General features: G+C 36.7%; 1 protein-coding gene across 4 annotated transcripts; it reads right to left on the bottom strand.

The window, feature by feature from the left end:
• Nucleotides 1–12,421: 12,421 nt before the first annotated feature.
• LOC131425741 (BTB/POZ domain-containing protein 9) lies at nt 12,422–15,719 on the bottom strand. 4 transcript variants are annotated; one of them, XM_058587851.1, is made up of 4 exons: nt 15,561–15,719; nt 14,207–15,133; nt 13,314–14,143; nt 12,422–13,248 (listed from the first exon to the last, which is right to left on the bottom strand). In XM_058587851.1, the coding sequence occupies exons 2-4, from the start codon at nt 15,033–15,035 to the stop codon at nt 13,021–13,023; spliced, it is 1,887 nt and encodes a 628-aa protein (XP_058443834.1). In that variant the 5' UTR covers nt 15,036–15,133; nt 15,561–15,719; the 3' UTR covers nt 12,422–13,020. The 4 variants fall into 4 exon arrangements, with proteins under 4 accessions (XP_058443834.1, XP_058443835.1, XP_058443836.1 ...); XM_058587852.1 differs by having other exon boundaries at nt 15,483–15,714; XM_058587853.1 differs by having other exon boundaries at nt 15,666–15,692.
• Nucleotides 15,720–23,579: the final 7,860 nt, after the last annotated feature.

Raw genomic sequence — 23,579 nt, 5'->3', positions numbered from 1 at the left:
AATATGGTGACTCTATTAATGAAATGACTACTGGCACAATTAATTTAGTTAAAATCTATTCGAATTTATCTATTAGAATTATTATCTATTAGAATTTACTATTTAATCAATGTTACAATATTTGCGTGTGAAATACATATTTGTAAATATGTATATGTATGTACACATGTGTGTATATGTATGTATATATGTGTGTACGTCAGTATGCCTTGGTGCCTGTATATATTTATACATGTATGTATGTATGCGTTGTATCAAACCGTACATTATGATACCTTTCGATTGTGAGTGAAATGTTGATTGCATTACGCTCCAACATCCGGGGTTGGAGAGGCCGGTAGGGCTTAACTGAGCTCTTTTTATGTTTTATTTTCATACTACCGGTTCCTATAACCAGTGTTATAGAAGTAGAAGTTAAGTGGAGTGAACGTATCCCAATTGGGTTTCACGATGACAACAGGTGAACGGTGAATCGAGTCCATATTTGACGTTTATTGGTGGTTTGTGTACAATGGATTACTGTGGTATGAGATAGAATATTGTAAAATAGAACGGAATAATAATGACTTAACCAATGGGCAAACCACTGATAGCTGTCAAACGATGTTCATCCAGTTTGTATTGTGAGGATGTATCGTTTGGGACCTGATGGGTGAGATGATGTGTGAGTGAAATGTAAGAGTAAGTGCATGCAAGAATGGTAATAAAGGCCACCGTTTCAGCTCAGGACTAACGATCGATCATTAGAAGAGATAGAAATTGGGTAACGGTACCTCCATTCATCTCAAATCCATTAGTCATTTTATATACGAGAACCATTAGTTATAGTGAGCTCTGTTATCTCTGTTTGATAGATTAATTTCAGAAGTAACATGAAATTTGGAGCATTTTGCTTCGCTAAAACGGCAGTATTGAACCACTTCCGAACTACTACTATGCGTTATTGCTTCCTAGAGACGATGCAAAGACTCTGTATTTATCACAAATCAATTATTAAAAGTCGAGTGATCGCTAAAATAACATGGTGACTCTACTAATGAGATGACTATTGGCACACTAGTTTTAGTTAGGATCTATCAGAGTAGAAATAGTAACTCAATGTTGTAATGCTTGCGTGTGGAATACATGTGGGTATGTATGCATGTGTGTATGTGTGTGACTGTGTGTGTATGTATGTGTTTTTGTGTGTATATACAATATACATTTTACCGTGCCTTTGAGTGCGTTGTACCAAATTGGTAGTGATGCATTTCGTTTGTGGGTCAGGAATCAGGAATCAGAACAAATTGGCTCAAATGGCACGTTCCCCTTGATATTTAAAGATTTGTGCCTTGCCACTGTCAAGGATCAACTGAAGACAACTAAATGTGAACATGCTGTAGCAATACTTATTGGACCCAAGGGTCAATATAATTTAAATAAAAATGCATGTTCTCAGTTTTTTTTTCCCGTCAAACCATCATGACCGGCCGTACAAAGATGTCATTAAAAAAACACTAATCCTTTTTTGTCTCTCTTTTTCTTTTTTTTTCGGAAATGGATGACTGAGCATAACCAAGAAATTCGGAATAAAGAATAAGATACTCAAGAAAATCAGGAACAAATGTGATAAATGTGGAGCTGAAAAATTGGAAAATAATTTAATTAACACTCTTAGGAAATCTTAGATACAAAATGGAACATCGGTAAGAATAAAAAGACCATTGCATACAACTAACTTTTACATTTCAGGGAATAAAATAACATCAGCAAAAGTACGGAATGGAAATAAAATAGAAGGACAACAAAAGTCACTTACGAAACACAATTGAATAGAACACTGGAATTAAGGTAAAACAGAATATAAACTATGACCAAAGGTAAGAAAACCAACATGAATAAATAATAGAAACTGTTGGGTAATAATATAATTTCCTCATATTGAAAGAGGCGTTTATATGGCGCGCATGCGCTAATTCGGCCTGATACAAATTAACGGGGAGGGCAATACATTTTGGACAGGGCTGTAAAAAGCTGATTGGAACCCTTTCCCCACCAAAATGTAATATAAGGATATAGAGAATTGCAGAAGTTTCTCTTTTCCTACTTTCGATTACAAATCCATGCAACCCGAAGTTTCACAATTACATAAAATATCCACTTTCTAGCTGTTTAAAAATACACGCGGAACTTTTGAGAACTTGAAAGTACAAGTTCCGCGTGAACTTTCGCGCTGCTTAAGAAAACACGTGGTAATTTTTAACAGTTTCAGCAGTACAGAACAAGTTTCGGGTGAACTTTCTCGCTGCTTAGAGTAAGCGTGGTACTTTTGATACCTTGAAAGTACAGAACTAGTCCCGTGAGAACTTTCGGCAGCATTGAAGCTAAATAATGTAACAGTTCGGCTGAAAAGTTCGTATCGTTTAATAGAAACACACATTTTTTGGCCAAAATTCGTTTTTATTATTCAACATAATTGCCATCAGAGGCGATACAGCGATTATAGCGATCTTCCAACTTTTCGATACCATTTTTGTAGTACGATTTGTCCTTTGCCTCAGTTTCAGCGATTACCTCTTCATTGCTTCTAAATTTTTTACCAGCGAGCATTCTCTTGAGGTCTGAGAACAGGAAAAAGGCACTGGGGGCCAAATCTGGAGAATACGGTGGTTGAGGGAGCAATTCGAAGCCCAATTCGTTCAATTTCAGCATGGTTTTTCGTTGTTGTTTTTGATCGATCATGAGCTCACGCGGCACCCATTTTGCACAAAGCTTTCTCATATCCAAATATTCGTGAATAATATGTCCAACACGTTCCTTTGATATCTTTAGGGTGTCAGCTATCTCGATCAACTTCACTTTACGGTCATTGAAAATCATTTTGTGGATTTTTTTCACGTTTTCATCGGTAACAGCCTCTTTTGGACGTCCACTGCGTTCATCGTCTTCGGTGCTCATATGACCAGTACGAAGCTTTGCAAACCACTTACGAATTGTTGCTTCGCCCGGTGCAGAGTCTGGATAACACTCATCAAGCCATTTTTTGGTATCGGCGGCACTTTTTTTCATCAAAAAGTAGTGTTTCATCAACACACGAAATTCTTTTTTTCCATTTTTTTTTCACAATAACAAAAGTAGCTTCACTCAAAATGCAATATCTCACAAACTAATAATCAGACAGCTGTCAAATTTATACACGTATCTTTTGAAGGTTGGTACTAACTGAAAATGGTATGGATTCAATTCTAGTGGCGCCCTCTCATAGAAACGATACGAACTTTTCAGCCGATCTGTTAGTCTAGAACCAGATTAGAAGTTCATTCGGTTGCGCCACGCGAACTTCCGAGTGTGGATAGTTATTTGAAAAATGGGTTGCATAGAATGCTATTCATGAGCTTCGTATGATGCTTAAGCCAAATCAGTCTCTTTAACTGAAGTTTTAATATGTTGGGACCTTTATAATTCAATGTTTCGACTCTGGAAACTCTTTTTACTAAACTATCACTTTATTCAACCAACAGTTTTAGGGTGATTTAGAAGGCTATGTTCAATAGAATCGAGAAATAGCCATAGAAATCGAGTTACCTTCACAAAAATAACATTCCCTTCATTTTTATCGCCACAACATATATGTTTTGATGCACTAATCGCATCTAAATTAAATTATCTAGACATTGGCAGGATAGATTTTTGATCTTTGCTTTTAAAGGCGAGATATTCAATGAACAAGTTTAGCTATGTAATTCTTCCTTCAGAAAAAAATATTTTCCCGACCGCTAAAGTCAATGAATCATTCTGAAATTTTCACAGAATAATCTAAATTAATTTTCTAAGAGATTGTCAGTTGGGCTTGGGTTTTTTTTATATTCGTCACCGTTTCTGAGAAAATCAGATTTGAAGCGTGAAAATAGCCCTCTGGCACACACTGGCCTCAGCCCTTAATTAGAAAAGTTTTTGGTAGTCCTTGCTCATTCCGCGATAATATTTAATAATTCTCGGTTGATTTTTCATTAGGGCGTATGAACAAGTGACAGTTTCTCTTTGTTTACTTTCTCTTCTATTAATTACCAAGCGGTTTCCACGTTTATTACTCAACTCTTTGCATAAAATGATACCTGAAACTTTCGACTTTCAAACAGAGTAGTGAAATCAAAGAAAACACTGGTGTCAATTCTATGTTAAATGAGCCATGCCGGGTTTTTGTTGTTGCGATGATACTTGTCTCTCTTTGATGGCACTGATTCAATCGTTGGAGAGTTGCCAGTGAGCGTTCTTTGATACGATAAAAGCCATCCTTGAATGCAATATTGGTTCTCGTTGTCGTCCAGACCTCTTGGGGTTTAATTACAACAACTAAGAAAATGGAAGGGATTTTATGCCACTTGGAAGCTCATGAACGAAAGCTAACGGGAATTTTTTCATGATTTATGTTCTAAAATTTCACCAACTTTAACGACTCTAGGAGAAATTTTAATAATTGTAGATTATTCATAAAGAATTCCCAGGTTGCAATGCACAGGGCGCTGGTCTTACAAGCCAGTTGTCGTATGTTCGAACCGATTACTGGTTTGTGGTATATACAATTTTAATTGAACACTATTCATGATGATTTGTCAAATAATACTGAGTCGACACGTTACTTTACACTGTCCAAACAACCTTCTGACAATAGAGTAATCCCTATTTTATAAACAAACTTCCCAAAAACACCTGTTATTAATATCAAGTAGATGATATACACTGCCAAAACGATTGTACTGACCATACTGTGTGCGATGAAGTGAGCGTCTAAGAAAGTCTGTTCTTTGCAATGATCTTCCCAGAAGATTAAAATGAATTCTACCCGACGAAGAGTCGTAGAAATACTCGTCTATTTTGCAAAGTCGGTAGGTACATGACAGCACAGCAGGCGCATATCAAGAAAAAAAATCGGATAAAGGAGACTGGGGCTAAATCGGACACTTTTTAGAAATTGAAAACAACATCCATTAAAACTCACATCTCTACCGCGACATCTCTAAGTACATTAACGAAATCAATCCATCAATCGAATTAATTGCAGGTTTATAAGATATTCACGCTGTCCGGTTTAACCATGTGTTCGGTCTATCCCCTGTCTCCCCTAATACGTTTTGTTCTATACAGTGTTTCGCATGTGGCTAATCAAAGTAATTTGTGTTTCTTCATGGCTTAGCATTTATTTGAAGACGTTTACTGATTTTTGAATATTTTGTGGCAAACGAGTCCCGTTCGAATTCATTTGAGTGAAAACAAGAATGCTTTATTCACATTCGTTCGAAAGTATTCGTATTCGTCGTATGGTCGATACGGACGTAAACAAGAATTAGGGTGATATTTAATGTGCGAGCTTCTTTTTAAATAACACATGGATCAATAAGTCCCGAGACTAAAGCAGAGATGGCGCTCGTAGTAAACCATTAACCACGTCTTTTTAGAGTACTAACCTTTGCTTGAAACGGGTCAAAATTTTAAGTCGATCCGACCCCCAAGTAGCAAATGTTACTTATCCAAATTTTAATATGTTCTACAATTGTTTTAGAATTGTCATTTATGTTAGATATGTTCAACAAGATTTTTAAACATATTAGAATCGGTTGTGCAACTTATCACTGTTAGGTTTCACAATACTACCCAAAAAATTACTGTAGAACAACTTTAAGTACATCTAAAACAATTGTGCAGCAAATCACCAACTTGTTCATGTTTCACTAGCAGTTATAGAAGTTCTGCTAAAAATTTTCATATCGTCATGTAAAACGGGAGTAACTATAACAACTGTGCAACTTTTCAAAAAATTTCCTAACGGCTGTCATAATTGTATCGGACACAATATACGTCAAAATTGCTATAAATCTCTTGTGGTTGTGCTCTCTGCAAGACAAAAAATGATAAGCCAAGTTGAGAACCTTGCTGTAAGAAATATTTTCCTGCTGAGTCGGCATCTTTTAATCTTTCGGCTGCCTCTTGAATTTTTAGGTCAGTGTGTGCAGTTTTCTTCAGTTTAAAAAAACAATGATATAAAATTACAAAACTTGCAAAAAACGTTGTGCAAGATTTATCTGATTATTATTATAAAAGTTGCATAAATACAGCATTACATACGCAATGTAAACAAGAATCAATCAGATAATTTGTATTCGGTTTTCATCTCGCGAAAAAAAAGGGGCAAACCTAACATCACTTTTTGAAGTTATTGAACGAAAAGTTAAGTTCACTATAGTTACGCTTATGCAACTTGCTTTTGCAACTCCAGCACATGGGGTTTCCTAGAGTGACTATAATCAGAGTGGCGACAGCTGTTCGTTTGGAATGACAGCTCCCAGTTCCAAACGAGCAAACGACCTGTCAATTCAATGTAAAGCTAATAGCGGCCCTTACACGATCATTAAAAGTGTCATTACTAAGTAATGACACTTCTGCTCAAACGCTCGTCATTACTGCATTACTGTACATCATTACTTTTTAGCATTACACGTTCATTATTAATGATGAGTATTTGTAACTACTCCAGCAATAGCAATAGCAATATTTTTATTTTCGTTTAGCTGAAAATAAATTTGATTTGCCATTGAAACGTTAAGGTTAATGAAGAATTAACAATTTAAATCTACACTTTGTCATTTTTTCGCGTATAGCTCTAAAGATATTCAGCATTTCCACAAAAAAATAAGAAGAAGAAATACTGTTGGTAATGATGGAAAATCCGGAATTCCATCATTACTCGTGTCATTACTGAACTCGTAGACCTTACACGATCATTAAAAGTGCCATTACTTTTTAGTAATGACACTTTTAATGATCGTGTAAGGGCCGCTAATGGAATGTTTTGAATTGTTGCCAAAATTACGGATGAGATGTCGTCACTCTGGTTAAAGGCACTCTAGGGTTTCCAAAACAATATGTACAGTGCGTATCACAAATGTCGGGCCTGCAAAGATGAATACTGTATTGTTATTTAATTCAACTAGAAGATTTAAACTGATAAAAAAAACCAAACGTACAGCATTTCTTTCCGAAATAATAACATGTTAATGTTTCCTTTTATTAATATAATATAAGTGATTACGTTACGTGAACCATTTTCTATTCAACTCACTGTTACCATCGATGCCATATTGGAAAATAATAAAGAAAAATTCATTTCGAGATTTTTCAGATTCAATTAAACATTAGTGTGATCAATATCATCTGAAAATTTTAAAAATGTTTGAATATATGTATTTGAAATACCATTCCGATGATTTTCATTGAAAATAATAGACTGTTATTTTCACAGAAATTGATGTACAATCATCAAAACGCATTAATTCTAAGGCGCTTGAAATTTTCGGGCGTGCGAATACATGTTTCACTATAAAAATGCAGTTCGTTATCGATTTTTCATTTACAAAAACACAAAAGATAAATTCTACAATATGTAGCATTATCATTTTTCATGTGCAGATTATTTTACAAGATCTATGTTTGTGTTTTTTTTATTTTTTTTATTAAAAAGCCTCCTCATCAGTATCAACAGATTACAATGATCCAACAGATACATTTGGACTTAACACTAACAATTAGAACTAACAATAAAAACTAACAATTAAAACTAACAATGAAAACTTAATCTATAATCCTATAACTAGTTGATGACACCAAGCATTGCATGGCAGTAATAGTGCTCTTTCTTAATAGGTGAGAGAGAAGAAAAAAGTGGGTGTGCGAATAGAGTACCAGGGTTGGTGGAGGAGGTGGTAAAGGAGTGTGGACTAACGACGATGTTAGAATCGGCATGTAGATCTAATTAGTGACTAAAAAGGTGGTGGAAGGAAAAGAAAACGACGATCTTAGAATCGGCATGTAGATCTAATTAGTGATCGAAGAAAGCATGGTGATAGACAAAGAAAAAGAGGAAGGGACGACCGGGTTAATTCTGCGAGCAAATCTAGTTAGTGTCCAATGAAGATGGTGGAGACACGAAGTGAGGGTTGAACGAAAAAACAATATTGTCGGTTACAAAACAAATACTGATCGTAAGGCTAATCTGACAAGTGATTACGAAACAATCGTTTGATCATATTTCGAGATAAATGAAAATCGAAAACATTGGAACAGTTGTTAAAAGTTCGGCACATACTGGAGAATGGCTCATTGTACCCATAATTTGTTCTTGCAATAGGTAATCTGAGAAAGGGGTGGGAACGTAGATTACGTCGATGAATGTCGAGATTAATCAACTGCAAAAGCTCGGGACAGTCGATATGTGATTGAAGTAAATCAGCAACGAAAGTTGCTTTGGAGATATTTCGACGAACAAATAACCGATCCAAGTCAATAAGCTTACAGCGATCGATGTAACTAGGAAGATTAGCAGGATCTCTCCAAGGTAGGTTACGCAGGGCAAATCTAACAAATTTATGCTGAATGGCTTCAATCCGCTCTATGTCGATTTGATAATGAGGTGACCAGACAACAGCTGAATATTCAAGTGTCGAGCGGACTAAAGAACAATATAATGCTTTTAGACAATGTACATTGACAAAGCTCTTGGTGATGCGGAAAACGAAACCTAAAAGCTTGGATGCCTTAGAAATCACATAGTCGATATGACTTTTGAAATCTAGCTTGATATCAAGAATGATACCTAGATCTTTAACGATAGACTCACGTTTGAGTACATTCTGCGAAATGTTATAGTCGTACCTAATTAACGAGCGTTTGCGAGTAAACGACATAACGGAACATTTCGAGGCATTTAAAATCATTTTATTGCTAATACACCAGTTCACGAATATATCAAGCTGTGACTGCAAAAATATGGTGTCGTCAGGTGATTTTATTGGATAATATAGTTTAAAATCATCTGCGAAAGATAGTTTGTGGCATTTCAATATAAAATTGAGATCGTTGAGGTAGAGCAAGAATAAAAATGGCCCCAAGTGACTGCCTTGAGGGACTCCAGAGCAGACTGCGAAAGGTGTTGTAATGCAGTCTCCAATTTTTACTGACATTTCACGACCAATTAGATAAGACTGCAGCCATTTAAGTAGTGATCCGCCGAATCCAAGCCTATTGAGTTTTGCAACTGTTATTTGATGGTTTATTTTGTCGAAAGCAGCGGAGAAATCAGTATATATAGCGTCAACTTGTCGACGTGCTTGTAGACATCGAATAATAAAGGATGTGTAAGATAATAAGTTCGTTGAGGTTGATCGATTTGGCATAAAACCGTGTTGACTTTCAGAGATGTAGTTGTTGCAGTTATGCGTAACGAATTCGAGAACAATAATTTCAAGTAATTTGGATACAGCGCATAGTGCGGCTATCCCACGATAATTAGAAACATCAGATTTGTTTCCCTTTTTGAACACAGGGAAAATGAAAGATTTCTTCCAGATGTCGGGAAACGTACCTGAATTAAGTGATAAGTTGAACAGTATCGATAGTGGAATTAATAGGCTGCTCGAGCATTTTCTTAAAACTAAAGAGGGAATTCCATCTGGACCAGCATTCGAGGATGATTTCAATTTAGAGCACGCTTTTGCAATCATAGTATCAGTAATTAAAGGGTGCGGGCCAATTGGAGAACGACGAGGAACGTTGATAATAGCTTTGGATATTTGATCATCGGATATGATTTCGTGCGAAAATACACTGCTAAAATGGTTACAAATATCAATTAAAGCCGATGATTCAGTATCGCCAAGAAACATCTGGTTTGGTAGTCCTGCTTCTTTCCTCTGTTCGTTCACATGATTCCAGAAGCGTTTCGGGTTTATTCTTAGATTATTTTGTATACGAAGAAGATGGTTTTGATGTAATATTTTGTTCAATCGTTTATAGCGGTTGTTAAGGTGCATATAATGAGATCGTAATTGGATCGAGGGACGCTTAGTTAATTTTCTCAGCGCAGACCGCTTAGCGCGCTTATAACGTTTCAAAGTCATATTAGACCATGGAGGATGGACCGATTCTCGTCGAATTTTTTTGGGTATGAATTGTTCGATGGAGTACGACATTATATGAGTCCATAACGTAGCAACGGAATTGCAATCGCTATTAGAAAATAGGCTCATCCAATTCAATGATAGTAAGAACTGATTCATAGAATCGAAGTTTCCATTTTTAAAGTCGTAGTAAGTGGTTTCAGAGGTTTTACTGAATACAGTTGGTGAATGTTCCGGTATATTGAACAGAAGAGGGGGGTGATGACGACACAATTTAACTAGTGGCGAAGGTGCGATGGTTATGGAACAAGTACTAGACAATTCATGACTGGCAAAGCATAGATCTAGGAGGCGATTGTTACTGTTGTAGTTATCGTTCAACTGAACTAGACCAGCAGTGTTATAATCATCGAGCAGTCGTACTGAAGTATGCGATTTTGTAGTGCACGTAGCATCCGGATAGAGATAATCGCAAGAACCTCGAATCCATTTAATACCGGGTTGATTGAAATCCCCCAAGATAACGATTTTATCATTTAAACGCATAGTATCGCTTATCAATGAAAGTGAACTCAAGTGCTGTTCGATCAGGTCTAGATCATTCACTCGATCAGGAGGGAGGTAAAGCACACACAAGTATAGCGTAAAATGAGGGAACGTGATAGCGATCCAAATTTGCTTGACATTGTCGCAGTTCAAGGTAGGCACCAAGCGAGAATTGAATTTTGAGCGACAGGCAATCAAGATTCCACCGCCGCTCTTTTTGCAACTATTTCGACAGTTTCGGTCCTGCCGGTATACGGAGTAAGAACGATCGAAGATCTGCGTGTTTAACGTATTCTCATTCAGCCAGGTTTCCGTGAAGGCATATACATCGTATTCTGCGTCAGTACATGCAAGATGGTAGTCAATGATAGAACGGTTCATTCCCCCAATATTCTGGTAGTAAATATTCAAACCAGTGTTTCTGTGGATGTGCGGTGCGGAATTGGTGATAACGAGTTCATTATTGGAGTACGGGGGGCAGTTTGACGATAGAGACGTGAAGCGGGTAGAAACAATCGAGGTGATTGGTTTTGTGTACTGGTTCTGTGCAAATTTTGTTGTTTGTACGGGGGCCGAGAGGGGATTGATCTGCGTAGAGGTAGGGAAAGATAAGTAGAGGTAGGGAAAGATAAGTGTTAAGAGCAGTTGTATTGAAAATCAAATGTGAAACTTATTCATTAGAAATTAAGTTTATTATGTTTTTGTAAACGTCATTCCATTTCTTGTTTACATTACGTAGTAATTTTAACGAGTTTCACAATTGTTTTTTCGCTGATTTTATTACTCCCTTTGTGATGGGATCGACGCATGAGTTTTTGTATCAGTTGCACAATCGTTGTGAATAAATATTCGCAATAACGGAAGAACTTAAGGATATGTTGCACAACACAGAAAAATTGCGCTTTTCCCATAACACAACAGTTACTAAAATAGTGATATAAACTAACTTGATTAATTGCACAATCAGTAGAAAAATACAGGACAGCAACTTAACATGCTACTTGGGCAGAAACAGCTGAGTTATCGTTTTGATAAAACATTGTTTTTTAATGGGTAAAAACTCCGTGCAAGCGAAACGATAGATTGAAAAATGTTATCTGGACCCTTGTCCATCAAAAGCAACGATTTGTCGGTGGTTCACCGAGTTTATACGTGGTCGTACCGACACAAATGACGCGGAACGCTCGGGTAGACCGGTGGAAGCCGTTACACCGGAAAATGTGAGTGAAGTGACAAAAATTATAATGAAAGATCGTAAAGTGAAGCTTCGTGAGATTGCTGAGATGACACAGATATCATATGGAAGTGTATTTACTATCCATCATGAAAAATTGAGCTTGAAAAAGGTTTTTTCCAAGTGGGTGCCGCGATTGCTTTTGATGGAACAAACGCAACAACAGCAACGAGTCGATGATTCAGAAAGCAGTTTAAATTGAACGAATTGAGCTTTGATCTGCTTCCCCACACCCCATACTCGCCAGATTTAGCCCCCAGTGACTACTGGCTCTTTGCTGATCTTAAAAAAATGCTCCAGGAAAAAAGATTTGGCTCAAATGAGGAGGTCATCGCTGAAACTGAAGCTTATTTTGAAGCGAAAGATAAATTTTTTTATAAACATGGTATTGAAAAATTGGAAAAACGTTGAAACCATTGTATCACCCAAAAAGGTGATTATGTTGATGAATAAAAAAAAAATTTTGCAAAAAATAAATGTTGTTTCCATTGTTAGTCTTGGGACTTATTGATCCATGTGTTATCATCGAGAAGAATGTTCGCTAAGTGAACTTTTCACAACTGATTTTTTACCATGTGGTATCACTTGTGAAAAATTAGTCGCGATTTTCAAAATTTTAATTTTTTCTCCAATACTGAGTGTTTAGTTATATAACCATGGGTGAGTTAGGATTAGCTCTAATCAAAGCCAATAAAGAATACCTCAATAAAAATAAATTGAATCGAATAAACATAATTTATTTCCTCATTCTTTATGATAAAATATCATCGAAACAGTCGATGTGTAAAAATAAATAAAATATACAAGTAATCGTAATGTACTTGACATCTAGTGACAAGTATGTTTGAATATATAGTTATCCTTCAAGAAAAACTTTTTCAAAGTCCTTTGAATTACAGTGCATTCTTGAATAATAGAAGCCATTATCAAAATTTGACAAATAAATTTCGACAAGCATTAGAAATGGATCGACGTGCAGTTTCGTTTTGTTTACTTTCTCTTTCAATAATTTCTTACGTTCAGTTCGAAAGTTTGTGATTTTAATAATAATTCTATGAAACGAATCAGAAGAAAGGATTGACGGTAGTACCGCAAAAGGCGAAAGAGAAAGCAAACTAATACATTATGTAATGTTTGTCTTCAAATATTTTAAAAGTTTTTAAATTTCGAGCAATATTTTATAGACATAAATCTGCATAAAACGTGATGAACTGTGCTGGTAGCTAAGTAAAAATAAGTTATCGTTTTCCGTTTCCATTTCGACTAAAATAACAGTGACAGTTTTTCAATTAGAAAAATTATCGGCAATTCTCAATCCACAAGTTCCCGAGTAGAGACAGTACTTTCCCGACTTGTACTGGGTTGTGGTTCGGTTGTTTCGGGACTTGCTGATGCCGATGCCGCCAGTGCACTGCTACCTGCTATGGCCGGCTGTAAGGAACTTCCCGTCAACCCCAGAAGAAGCATTCCGTCGCGCATATTATTCTTGACGTACTTTGGATCCTGCGATGGGCACTCGAAGTGTACACAGTGGAAAATCTGGAATGGAAAAGTAGAATACAATTTTATCTTCTTTCTCACTGAAGAGAGCAGAAATCTAGTACCTCATTGGCTGTGTTGTGAGTTCCGACTATTTTGATGTACACAACAATTTTCGGGTCAAATGTGAAGTGTTGCCAGGATTTCAGCAGTTCATTTTTCTTATCGACAACCATATCCCATTGTTTCAAATTGGTTGAAGTTTCGATGTAAAAACTGTACGACCGTTCATCACAGTCCCACAGCAACAGTCGCAATGAACCGATCCAGTACGGTTGACCGAGCTGAACCAAAATTACTCCACTGCCCAGCTGATGACATGTGTATCCCGAATCCCAATCGTAATTTTTCACATCACCATTCAACAGCACGTTTCGGGTGCGGCTCACTCCCTCCACTACGGTAGCACTTCGATCCACCGTAGCCACGTTCGAGTGGGGCGCGACGATGCCATTCACTACCGGAATCGTTTTCTCAGTGTACATCGCTTCCAAAGCGACCACATGGAATATGTTGTTGACCGTATTGTGAGTTCCAACTAGCCGAATATAGCGAACGGCCCGCGACGGAAAGTACAGGAACTGCCACGATCGACAAAAGTAATCTGTATGATCTACTACCCGTTCCCAGTTCGCTTGATCAACCGAAACTTCCACATAGTACGAGTATGACCTCGTATCCCGATCCCACAGAAGAATTTTAATGTGATTAATTATGAACATTTTCCCGAGCTGAACAATGATTCCCGGCGAAACGCCTGTATCGCTGATCGAATGCCGCGTGTAACCTTTGTCCATGTCGTACGAGTTCGTATCGCCATCCAGTAATGCCGGTCTGTACTCGCCTTGAACGGTACGCGAACTGAACTCCTTACAGGCTACATTCTCTTCTGGCCCTAGAAAAAAAAACAAATGTGTTACATTCAATTCTCCAGCGACAACCATCGCATTTTTCTTACACAACGCGCCTCGGTACGGTAGCTGAGTGGATGCTGTTTTATCGGCGATCGCATCCAACAGATGATCCGGATCCAATATACCGGACGGCCGCACGACATGCAGTAACTGTTCCAGTGTCATTAACGAAAAACGAACCTTCGAAACGACCGCTTCGACATTGACGCCCTCTCCGTTGTACTTGCTCCATTCATCAACCGCCTGAAAAATCTGTACTTCCGGCGCAAAAAAAGAATCCCTCATCAACAGACTGCAAATCGATTCTTCCGACAGACTCTTGAAGGTTTCGTGTTGCAGAATTTCGCCCGCATTCCGATCCAGAAATGAATGGCAGACGTTAATCAGTCCATCGAGACCAAACAATTTGGCGGCATCTAGAATTGCGCACACATTATTCAGCGATAAAACCTGCCGGAGGTAATCCGAGATGGCAATTTCCAGATCGGTGAATCCGTACTGATTAGCTAAACCCAACGTATCGAGTATGTTTTCTTCCTTCATCTGCGCAAGGGACATATTTCCGGAGTAAATATATTTCAGCAGCGCTTTGAACGCCTTCAACGGGATCTTCAGGTGAATTTCATCTTGATGCGACTCCGACAAACCACCGTACAGAAGAGCCCGAAAGTATTCACTCCGCGCGGCCAGAATAACCCGATGCGCCGGTAACTTTTCATTCTCGACTATGAACGTCACATCGGAATAATCGTTCGACATGCAGAGTTGAGCCATCTGTTCGCTAAATTGAGCCGTCAGAGCTATCTCTTCGCTCACCGGTTTGCTGGCAGTCGACTGGTGCGGTCCGGACATCTTGTGACTTTGGCTGCTCATTTCAGGTGCCGATGGCTCGTTGGAGCAGCACAGGTGACAACACCGCACATCCAGAGGCTTAGTCGCAGCTATGACGTATGGAAACTTAGTCAGCGTGCCTGGAATGATAAAAATAATCAGCTTATCAGTTTTTGATAACTCTCATTGGCTGTCGAAAAAAACAATCAGATTGATAGTCAACTTTTTCCAGAAAAATCAATTTTAGATTGGGAGTGACTTTACAATCAAAATCTCATCGAATTTCAGGTACATCAACCGGACCTGTTTTTTTTTTTTGCTTCAGATTTGTTCAAATATTTGCAAACTGATGCCTACTTATCAAAAACTTTTCAACCTTAATCAAAAATTTCATCCATACTACAAAAACTTCGTCTTTCGACGGGTAGAGCAACAATCATTTCGCTGCCTTTCTCTTTTTACATATTTTTATCTGTATCAAGAAACTACCTTCTGGGTGAATCACAATCGAACGGATTTGTTTCAAACTATTGATGTCACACAACTAGCGGCTTATCTTGTACATACCAAAAATCAACAAGTTCTGCTCTAATATTATCGGATAACGCTGTTACACACGGCAACTGATTTTTCCCTAATCCGGCTATTTTCTGACTGAAAATCGAAAATTACCACTAGCTTCGGCAGACAGAAACTACGTATATGTAACACGATCAAAACAAAAAGAGAGTTGAGAGCGCCGTTCACTCGAGCTCTCCTAAAATTTCTTACAATGTATTGACAGTGAATGTCAAATTGTTTATTGACATCAATTTGACGAAACGAACTAAATGGCGAACGCATTATTTTGCGTTTCGTCATTCACTGAATAAAAATCAAACGTGTTTATTATTAATTTCTCGTCAACTGTATGGAAATAAATCTAACGAAAACGATGATGTTAGCAAATTATCACATAGAACAATATATAGGAATATATCAATTGTGAAAAAATAATTACAAACAATGCAATATTTTCTTGAACAATCTATCTGAATGGACAAAACTTTCTCATTCGTAGAACTTTTGCGTGAAAAGTAAACCATAAAATTATTTAATACTGAAGTATATTTAGATATTGATACTAAGCGAGGTTATGTAACCAATTTTCGTAATCGAAATTAAAGGTTAAAACAACTACTGGATGGAACAAACGAGCAGTCCTAATATTTCAGTAGAGACAGCAACAAAAATCAACATTATCAATTTGTAGGCCATTCCGAAAGCGAAAATCTACTTGTCGACCTTTCGTTAGAAGGCCAATTATTGCACAATGACGCTCAGACGAAATGTGAAGGCGCTGCTGGTTTTGAGATACTTTCAGCTGTGAAATCCGCAGGAAAATTTTTAATTACAAATCAGTAGAAATGGAAGAAAAAGTTTTTAAAAATCGTTTTTTTTACATTTTTTGTAGTTTAAATCCATGTTAAACTACAAAAAATGTAAAAAAAAACGGGCATGGACTCGCATCGGGTCTGGTTGGTTTTGTGTGTGCCCAAATTTCTCAGTTGACTTTTTGAGAAAAAAAATTAGACGCGTTTTTCTGTAAACCAATTTTTCGAAGTCCGTGAACACGATCCTGCAGAATCTACTGGAACCGATTCTTTTCAAATTTGGAATACAACTTTTGATCTTAATATATCAAATAATCTCAAAATTCAACCATGAAAACAAAGAATGTCCCAGGTATGAAAACAGTACCCAACCTCACTTCTTCGAATTTGATATTTCATCTTACGATTTCTCCATAAATATCAAACAAACATACCACGGAAAGTTACTGAATCATTAATGATCGATTTTTTTACCAAATTTTTAAGCGTTTTGGTATGTTAGTATTCGATTCATAAGAAAAAAACCCGGCATTTTTTTCGAATCTTCAAGCAAAATCCGAAAATCATCACCATCGTTCAAAGCTCGCCACTCGAGCAGCGCAGCGATCGCGGAAGAGTTTGTTGGATCCTTCAATCGAAACCAAATTCGGAACACTCATCGCTATTTTCTCCATTTGCTGTCAATGTTAGACTCGCCCTTCTTTGAAAAACAGCTGAGATCAAGTGTTGATAGCGTTACGCGCAGAAAAATCGTGATTGTTTAAGACAACAAAACGATTAGTTCGACCGTCCCACGACAAAGGGGTCTAACCAAATACAAATTATAATACGGAATACTTCGACAAATTTTCAAGGACACATTTTGCATCGTGCGGTACACTGTCATGATACACTGTCAGAGTGACAATGTACTTTAACGAGTTTTCTATAAAACTAGCAACACTGAAGGGTAAGAACAAGTTCACCATAGTTACTGTTTATTATAGTGAAAAATAAATAAACAAACAGTTTTTATCTGATAATCAAGATCACAAGCAAAATGTAAGTTAAACAATAGTCTAGAATGGTTAAGCCACCATGAATATACTACTAGCTGTATTGATATTTGTAGATTCGTAGGTGTTTGTGTTCATTTTTCATTTTTTGTGCTAGTGCCGGTGATATTTAGACTGATTATTGCAGTTTAATTCATGTTTGTTTTGCACCGTAGCAACTAGCATAAAGCGTTGCCAGAAACGATCTCCTTCCACATTTTCAAACTAACGCAATGAAAGGGAGTAATTTGCTAGGTTTACTTGTTCAGGCTGTGAACCAAACATTGGCGGTTCGTTTGTATGGGACTTAGGGGTATTATTATTTGTATTTGGTCTAACTGCAAATGACAGTTTCTCTTTGTTTACTTTTTCTTTAACGATTTACCGAACTGATTTTATATTTGACGCTTAACTCTTCGCAAGACTTTCAAGGTAAAACTACAAGCTTTCGATTTTTATTGGAAACATTCGAAATTTGCAATAATGGCTTCGTAATAATCAAAAGAGAAAGTAAACAAAGAGAGGCTCTCATTTGCAGTTAGGCCCTTTTGTCGTGGAACTATCGAGTTATCCCGAGATATCAAATTAGCTGTTTTTCAAAGAACGGCGAATCTAACATTGACAGCAAATGGAGAAAAACATCGATGAATGTTTCGACTTTGGTTTCAAATCGTATTTAGAAATCATGTTCGTTTATCTTTAAATAATATGCGAATTTTACCACTTTCCTTCTATATCTACTGAATAAATCAACATAAAAAGAGTTTCGCCCTTTTTCGATTTGTTTACTTTTATGCTTCCTGTGTAATGATGAAGTTACGCCCTTGCGCATTTTTTGTGAAATTAGTTGGTTTTCGTGACTAAGATAAATATTCGGGTAATTTTATCGTCTCATTTATTATTTCCAGTAGTAAAACGTTCGGAAACCATAAAAAAATAAAGAAAACAAATAGTTTCACCCTTCCTTACTAGGAATTGAAGTATCGCCCTGTTTGTTTGCATGGAACACGGAGGGCGAAACTTTCGTAAACATTTGTAGGATTTTGGAGAATTTATTGGTAGGTGAGAGAAACTCGATTTGTTTACTTTTGTAAGATTCGCCTTTCTTTGAAAAACAGATGAAATATTCAAGCAAAATGTTTTAAACTAGAGCCTCGATTTGAATATTTCGTGAAATAAGACAGACCAGTTACAGTTACAGACCACTTTAACAATCAAATCAAATCAGAGATTCCATCCGACGACCCGGAGAGTGGGTCTAGACAGTGTAGCCGGCGACACGATCTGCCACTCGCCTATCGAAACTGTATCGCAAATTTAACTACCCCTCAGTAACTGGAAATGTCAAAACGAAATCTCTATAAAAACTATTGAAACTGGCAGCACAAGTTGATAAATTATTGATTTTGAATAACAGTTACCATAACCTTGGTTACTGGTTTTAAACAGATTTTAGAATGTAAACATAACAAATGATGAATTTTGGTCTTAGTCAATTGAGTCTAAAGAAAAACAAGAAAAAAAAACAATATATGTCGATATAAAAATCCGATCTATTTCACTATAGCTAAAGTGTTGAATTAACGGAATATAACAGTTCATGATTAGTAAAGAGCAAGCCCGAATGATTGAAACATCTGGAATAAAGCTCTCCTATCCATGACGGAAGATTCCGAAAATTATCTGAGAGAATAAAAACAGAAAGCCTACTATCGAATGTTATTACAAGACAAATATTAGCACAGTAGAATGAGTTAATTACATAAAAAAACAAAAACCAAACAAATCATATCCATTACACCGATTTCTTGCTTATTATCGTTTACATGAGATATCGATTCAATTTGTATGTGGAGTTTTTCGAACAATACTTCCAATGCTTTCGGAACCGGAAACCGAGTTGGCCACCAACTAACAAGAGACTAATTTGAGTACAAAAATCTGAAATGAGTTATTCCTATGTATTAATTAAAATATATTGTACAAAATAAACATATTCGCAAGTGATTTTATAGCATCAAATTATCCATAAGCTGTAAATGTTCGTAGATAATCCGATTTCACGCTAAGAGTCAATTAGTGCTCTTGAAGTCTAGCCTGTTGCATCACAGACTGTGATATTGGGTTGATACTACAACTCCATTAATGGGGTTTTAGGATGACCCATCTTCCTCAATACATTATTGGAAGTACGTCATTATTGATGTCTGGGTGTTCTTTACAATGATGACATATTCCTGGATAGAAATAACAGTCTTTTTATTAGGAACTCTCACAGTGTTCTCTGGATTTACTTCTTTTTCTTAACTCTGAAATTGCGAAAAGGTCAGACATCCAAAATCACGATTCCGATACATTTATAGACTGTTTGTTTATTTTAACACTGGTCACTTGGTAACTAGTTCGTAGCAACTAGAACAGTGTTGCTCAAAAGATGATTTTTTTACATTAGTAAGTCACTCAATTTATGGTAACCGGTAGTAAATCGTTTACGAACACTTTTAATGTCGACTTTTCTTCGGAGTGTCAGGTCGTGTCGTCGGTGTAGCGTTAGAAAAATAATTAACAAAAATAAACCGTTACTCAATCGGGAGTAATGCTAGGGTATAGCAGGTATAAATTTATGATATTTTTGCACGACTTCAAGCAGATATAGGGTCAAATATAGGAAAATTCCACACTTGGAGCAATCAAATCTTTCCACTGCGCTTTCTATGAGGGCCGAAATATACAAACACACAGGATTGGTTAGAGCGGCACGCCAGAATCTATGAAGTAAATAATTATAAACAAGCAGGCAAAATTAGAAACGGTAGCCACAGGACAGAGAGAAAAGCGTATATATTGCGCAACATTTACAATCAGTGGTACAAAGAACTGTATATATAGTTAAGATATCGTTGAATAATATCATTGCATTTTACTGCTGTCAAGAAGAAGTTCTTTAATTTTCCAAAATAAGTCTCATGCGAAACCCCTGGTTGGTCCAAGGAAGGACAACGTATTAGGTGGGAAACCAAAGCTAGCGAACAATATTTGCGGCTTCTGTGAGAAGCATATATCAAGAGGCTTTAAAGGAAAAATGTCTGTCGCCAACAACAAAGCACAGACTAACAGACAGGACACTCAAATTAGATTCTTCAATCATTTTAACGGTCATTTCGAATATTCCTTTATTTGGGACAGTACTCACATGTGTCATGATGGCGCCACGTTACCCTATCAACAACATCCTGTCTGTCATCTAGACTGTGTTTATTTTTTTCATTTACCAACAGAGTTGCCATTCATACAGAATTACCTATAATGTATTGATTTGTCTACGTCCATGCGAATTTCATGCAGGATACAGATTTAATAAAGGGTGATTTTTTAAGAGCTTGAGAACTTTTTTAAACAATAAAACGCATAAAATTTGCAAAATCTCATCGGTTCTTTATTTTAAACGTTAGATTGGTACATGACATTTACTTTTTGAAGATAATTTCATTTAAATGTTGACCGCGGCTGCGTCTTAGGTGGTCCATTCGGAAAATCCGCTTTTTTATCGACAAATTTTGTTCAGCGATGAGGCTCATTTCTGGTTGAATGGCTACGTAAATAAGCAAAATTGCCGCATTTGGAGTGAAGAGCAACCAGAAGCCGTTCAAGAACTGCCCATGCATCCCGAAAAATGCACTGTTTGGTGTGGTTTGTACGCTGGTGGAATCATTGGACCGTATTTTTTCAAAGATGCTGTTGGACGCAACGTTACAGTGAATGGCGATCGCTATCGTTCGATGCTAACAAACTTTTTGTTGCCAAAAATGGAAGAACTGAACTTGGTAGACATGTGGTTTCGACAAGATGGCGCTACATGCCACACAGCTCGCGATTCTATGGCCATTTTGAGGGAAAACTTCGGAGAACAATTCATCTCAAGAAATGGACCGGTAAGTCGGCCACCAAGATCATGCGATTTGACGCCTTTAGACTATTTTTTGTGGGGCTACGTCAAGTCTAAAGTCTACAGAAATAAGCCAGTAACTATTCCAGCTTTGGAAGACAACATTTCCGAAGAAATTCGGGCTATTCCGGCCGAAATGCTCGAAAAAGTTGCCCAAAATTGGACTTTCCGAATGGACCACCTAAGACGCAGCCGCGGTCAACATTTAAATGAAATTATCTTCAAAAAGTAAATGTCATGTACCAATCTAACGTTTAAAATAAAGAACCGATGAGATTTTGCAAATTTTATGCGTTTTATTGTTTAAAAAAGTTCTCAAGCTCTTAAAAAATCACCCTTTACATATTGCCAAAACTATATACATAATTGTGCCTACTTCTCATCCTCCAACGGAATACAAAATCGAACCCGTTTTGTTACAATATTTACTTGCTTCTGGTGTGCCGCCACTTAATTTCGGGTGAAAACTACCAACACAATGAAAAATTGTCTTGATGAATAACGTTGAGTCAAATAAATGGTTATCTTCGCGAAAAAGTTAAATGTAGATAATAATCCAATAATTTATTGTGTCGATTCATTCTCAAATATGTTGATGAAATCAGGCATCCCTGCAAGCAGCTGATCGGTGTTGACAAACGAGGGGAAACCAACTAGTAAAAAAACTTGTACATAACACAAGGGGTGTACAGATAGTAAATAGTTCGCGCAGTACAATATAGGTGGAACTAGTGCATCACGAAAAATTATTTTTAAAAGAATTTACTCATACTGTCATGTCTGTTAGTCTGTGAACAAAGTGAAATCAAAAATTATCTTGATATGTATACCTTTCGTCTTTGACTCATCAGTGCATAGCAGTTCAAATTGAACTGCTTTATGCAAAACTCGGCAGTTCAATTTGAACCGCTAAGCAGACGTAAAGTTTCTGCTATTTGGCTAACCCATGAATGAAATACTATCTACTTTTCATATACACTCAGACGAAAAATAAATGGAATTTCATAATGATGTCGTATGGTTTTTAGCCACAAAAATATCGTAATCGAATCATACGACCGCCTTATGAAATCACGTTAATTGGAATGACAATAAAAATCATTATGAAATTCATACAAAATTTTTAGGAACAGTATGTGAAATTTCTTTAATATACATAACTTTTCTCATATTCTGTGAAATTCATAAGTTGTTCGTATGAAAACTATAATAGTGATCGATGAAATGTATATTGCAAAGTAAGGAATCTTATATTAGAGATATATTTTTAATATTAATCTTCTAAAATGGTGATTTTGGTGATTTTTTATGCTTCATAAGATTTGCCTTATAATTTTCGCTGCTCATTTTGCCTGTGTGTATACTTATAAATATGTACTTATTTCTAGGTAGAGATGTTGAGGAGCACTAGAAACAATGGTCTATAGCCGTGATGTTTTATTTTTGAATTTGTTTTGCTTTTTTGTAAATTGGTTTTAGAAAAACATGAATACAACACCCGCTTTCCCTTGAATTTGTTTCTGATTAGTTTTACAGGAGAGTTTTGGAAGGTTCTAATAACTCTTTTTTAAATTAACACTACATGCGTGTAGAATATTTCTGCTTTGCGTAGAATAACAACACATTCCCCCCCAAGTAACCATATGCATTATATCACTGCACATTTACAACTCTATTTTTACATTGTTGATGTATAATTACACTAATCCTACATACTTTAAAGCAATGTGCATTAAATTTGCATTCAAAATGTAACTGAGCATAATTTTACAACAACCTTCCGCCGTGCTATATATCGACATTCAATGCTATATTTTGGAGCAACGAAACTTTAATAACCCTTATGCACTCGAATGGGTACCCGGGTACCTTTTCGAATTTCAAAATAAGAAATTTCTGAGTTAGGTTTAAACTAAGATTCTGCAATTCGGTCAATTCCAAGAACTAGTTGGACCATAACTTCTCATGCTTTGACTTTTCATTTTACAGTAAGGGGGGTCGAATGGGGGGGCTCAAATTTTTTTTATTACGTAAACACCCGAATGGGTACCCGGGTACCCACAAATAAAAATGCTTGTAACTAAGGCAAATTCCATCCGATTTGAATTTTTTCAGTACGGGTAAATTCAGAAATTTATCCACTTTTCGATGGCCGTGTATATTGCTGTAGTAGGTTCTTCTGGTTCCCGTTAATCCGGAATTCCGTAGAATGTTCCGACACTTGTGTTTTCCA

This window comes from Malaya genurostris, chromosome 1 (assembly GCF_030247185.1).
Source record: "Malaya genurostris strain Urasoe2022 chromosome 1, Malgen_1.1, whole genome shotgun sequence".
In the NCBI taxonomy this organism is placed as follows: domain Eukaryota; kingdom Metazoa; phylum Arthropoda; class Insecta; order Diptera; family Culicidae; genus Malaya; species Malaya genurostris.
Note: the sequence above shows the minus strand (reverse complement) of the source record. Positions and strands in the feature narration are given on the sequence as shown.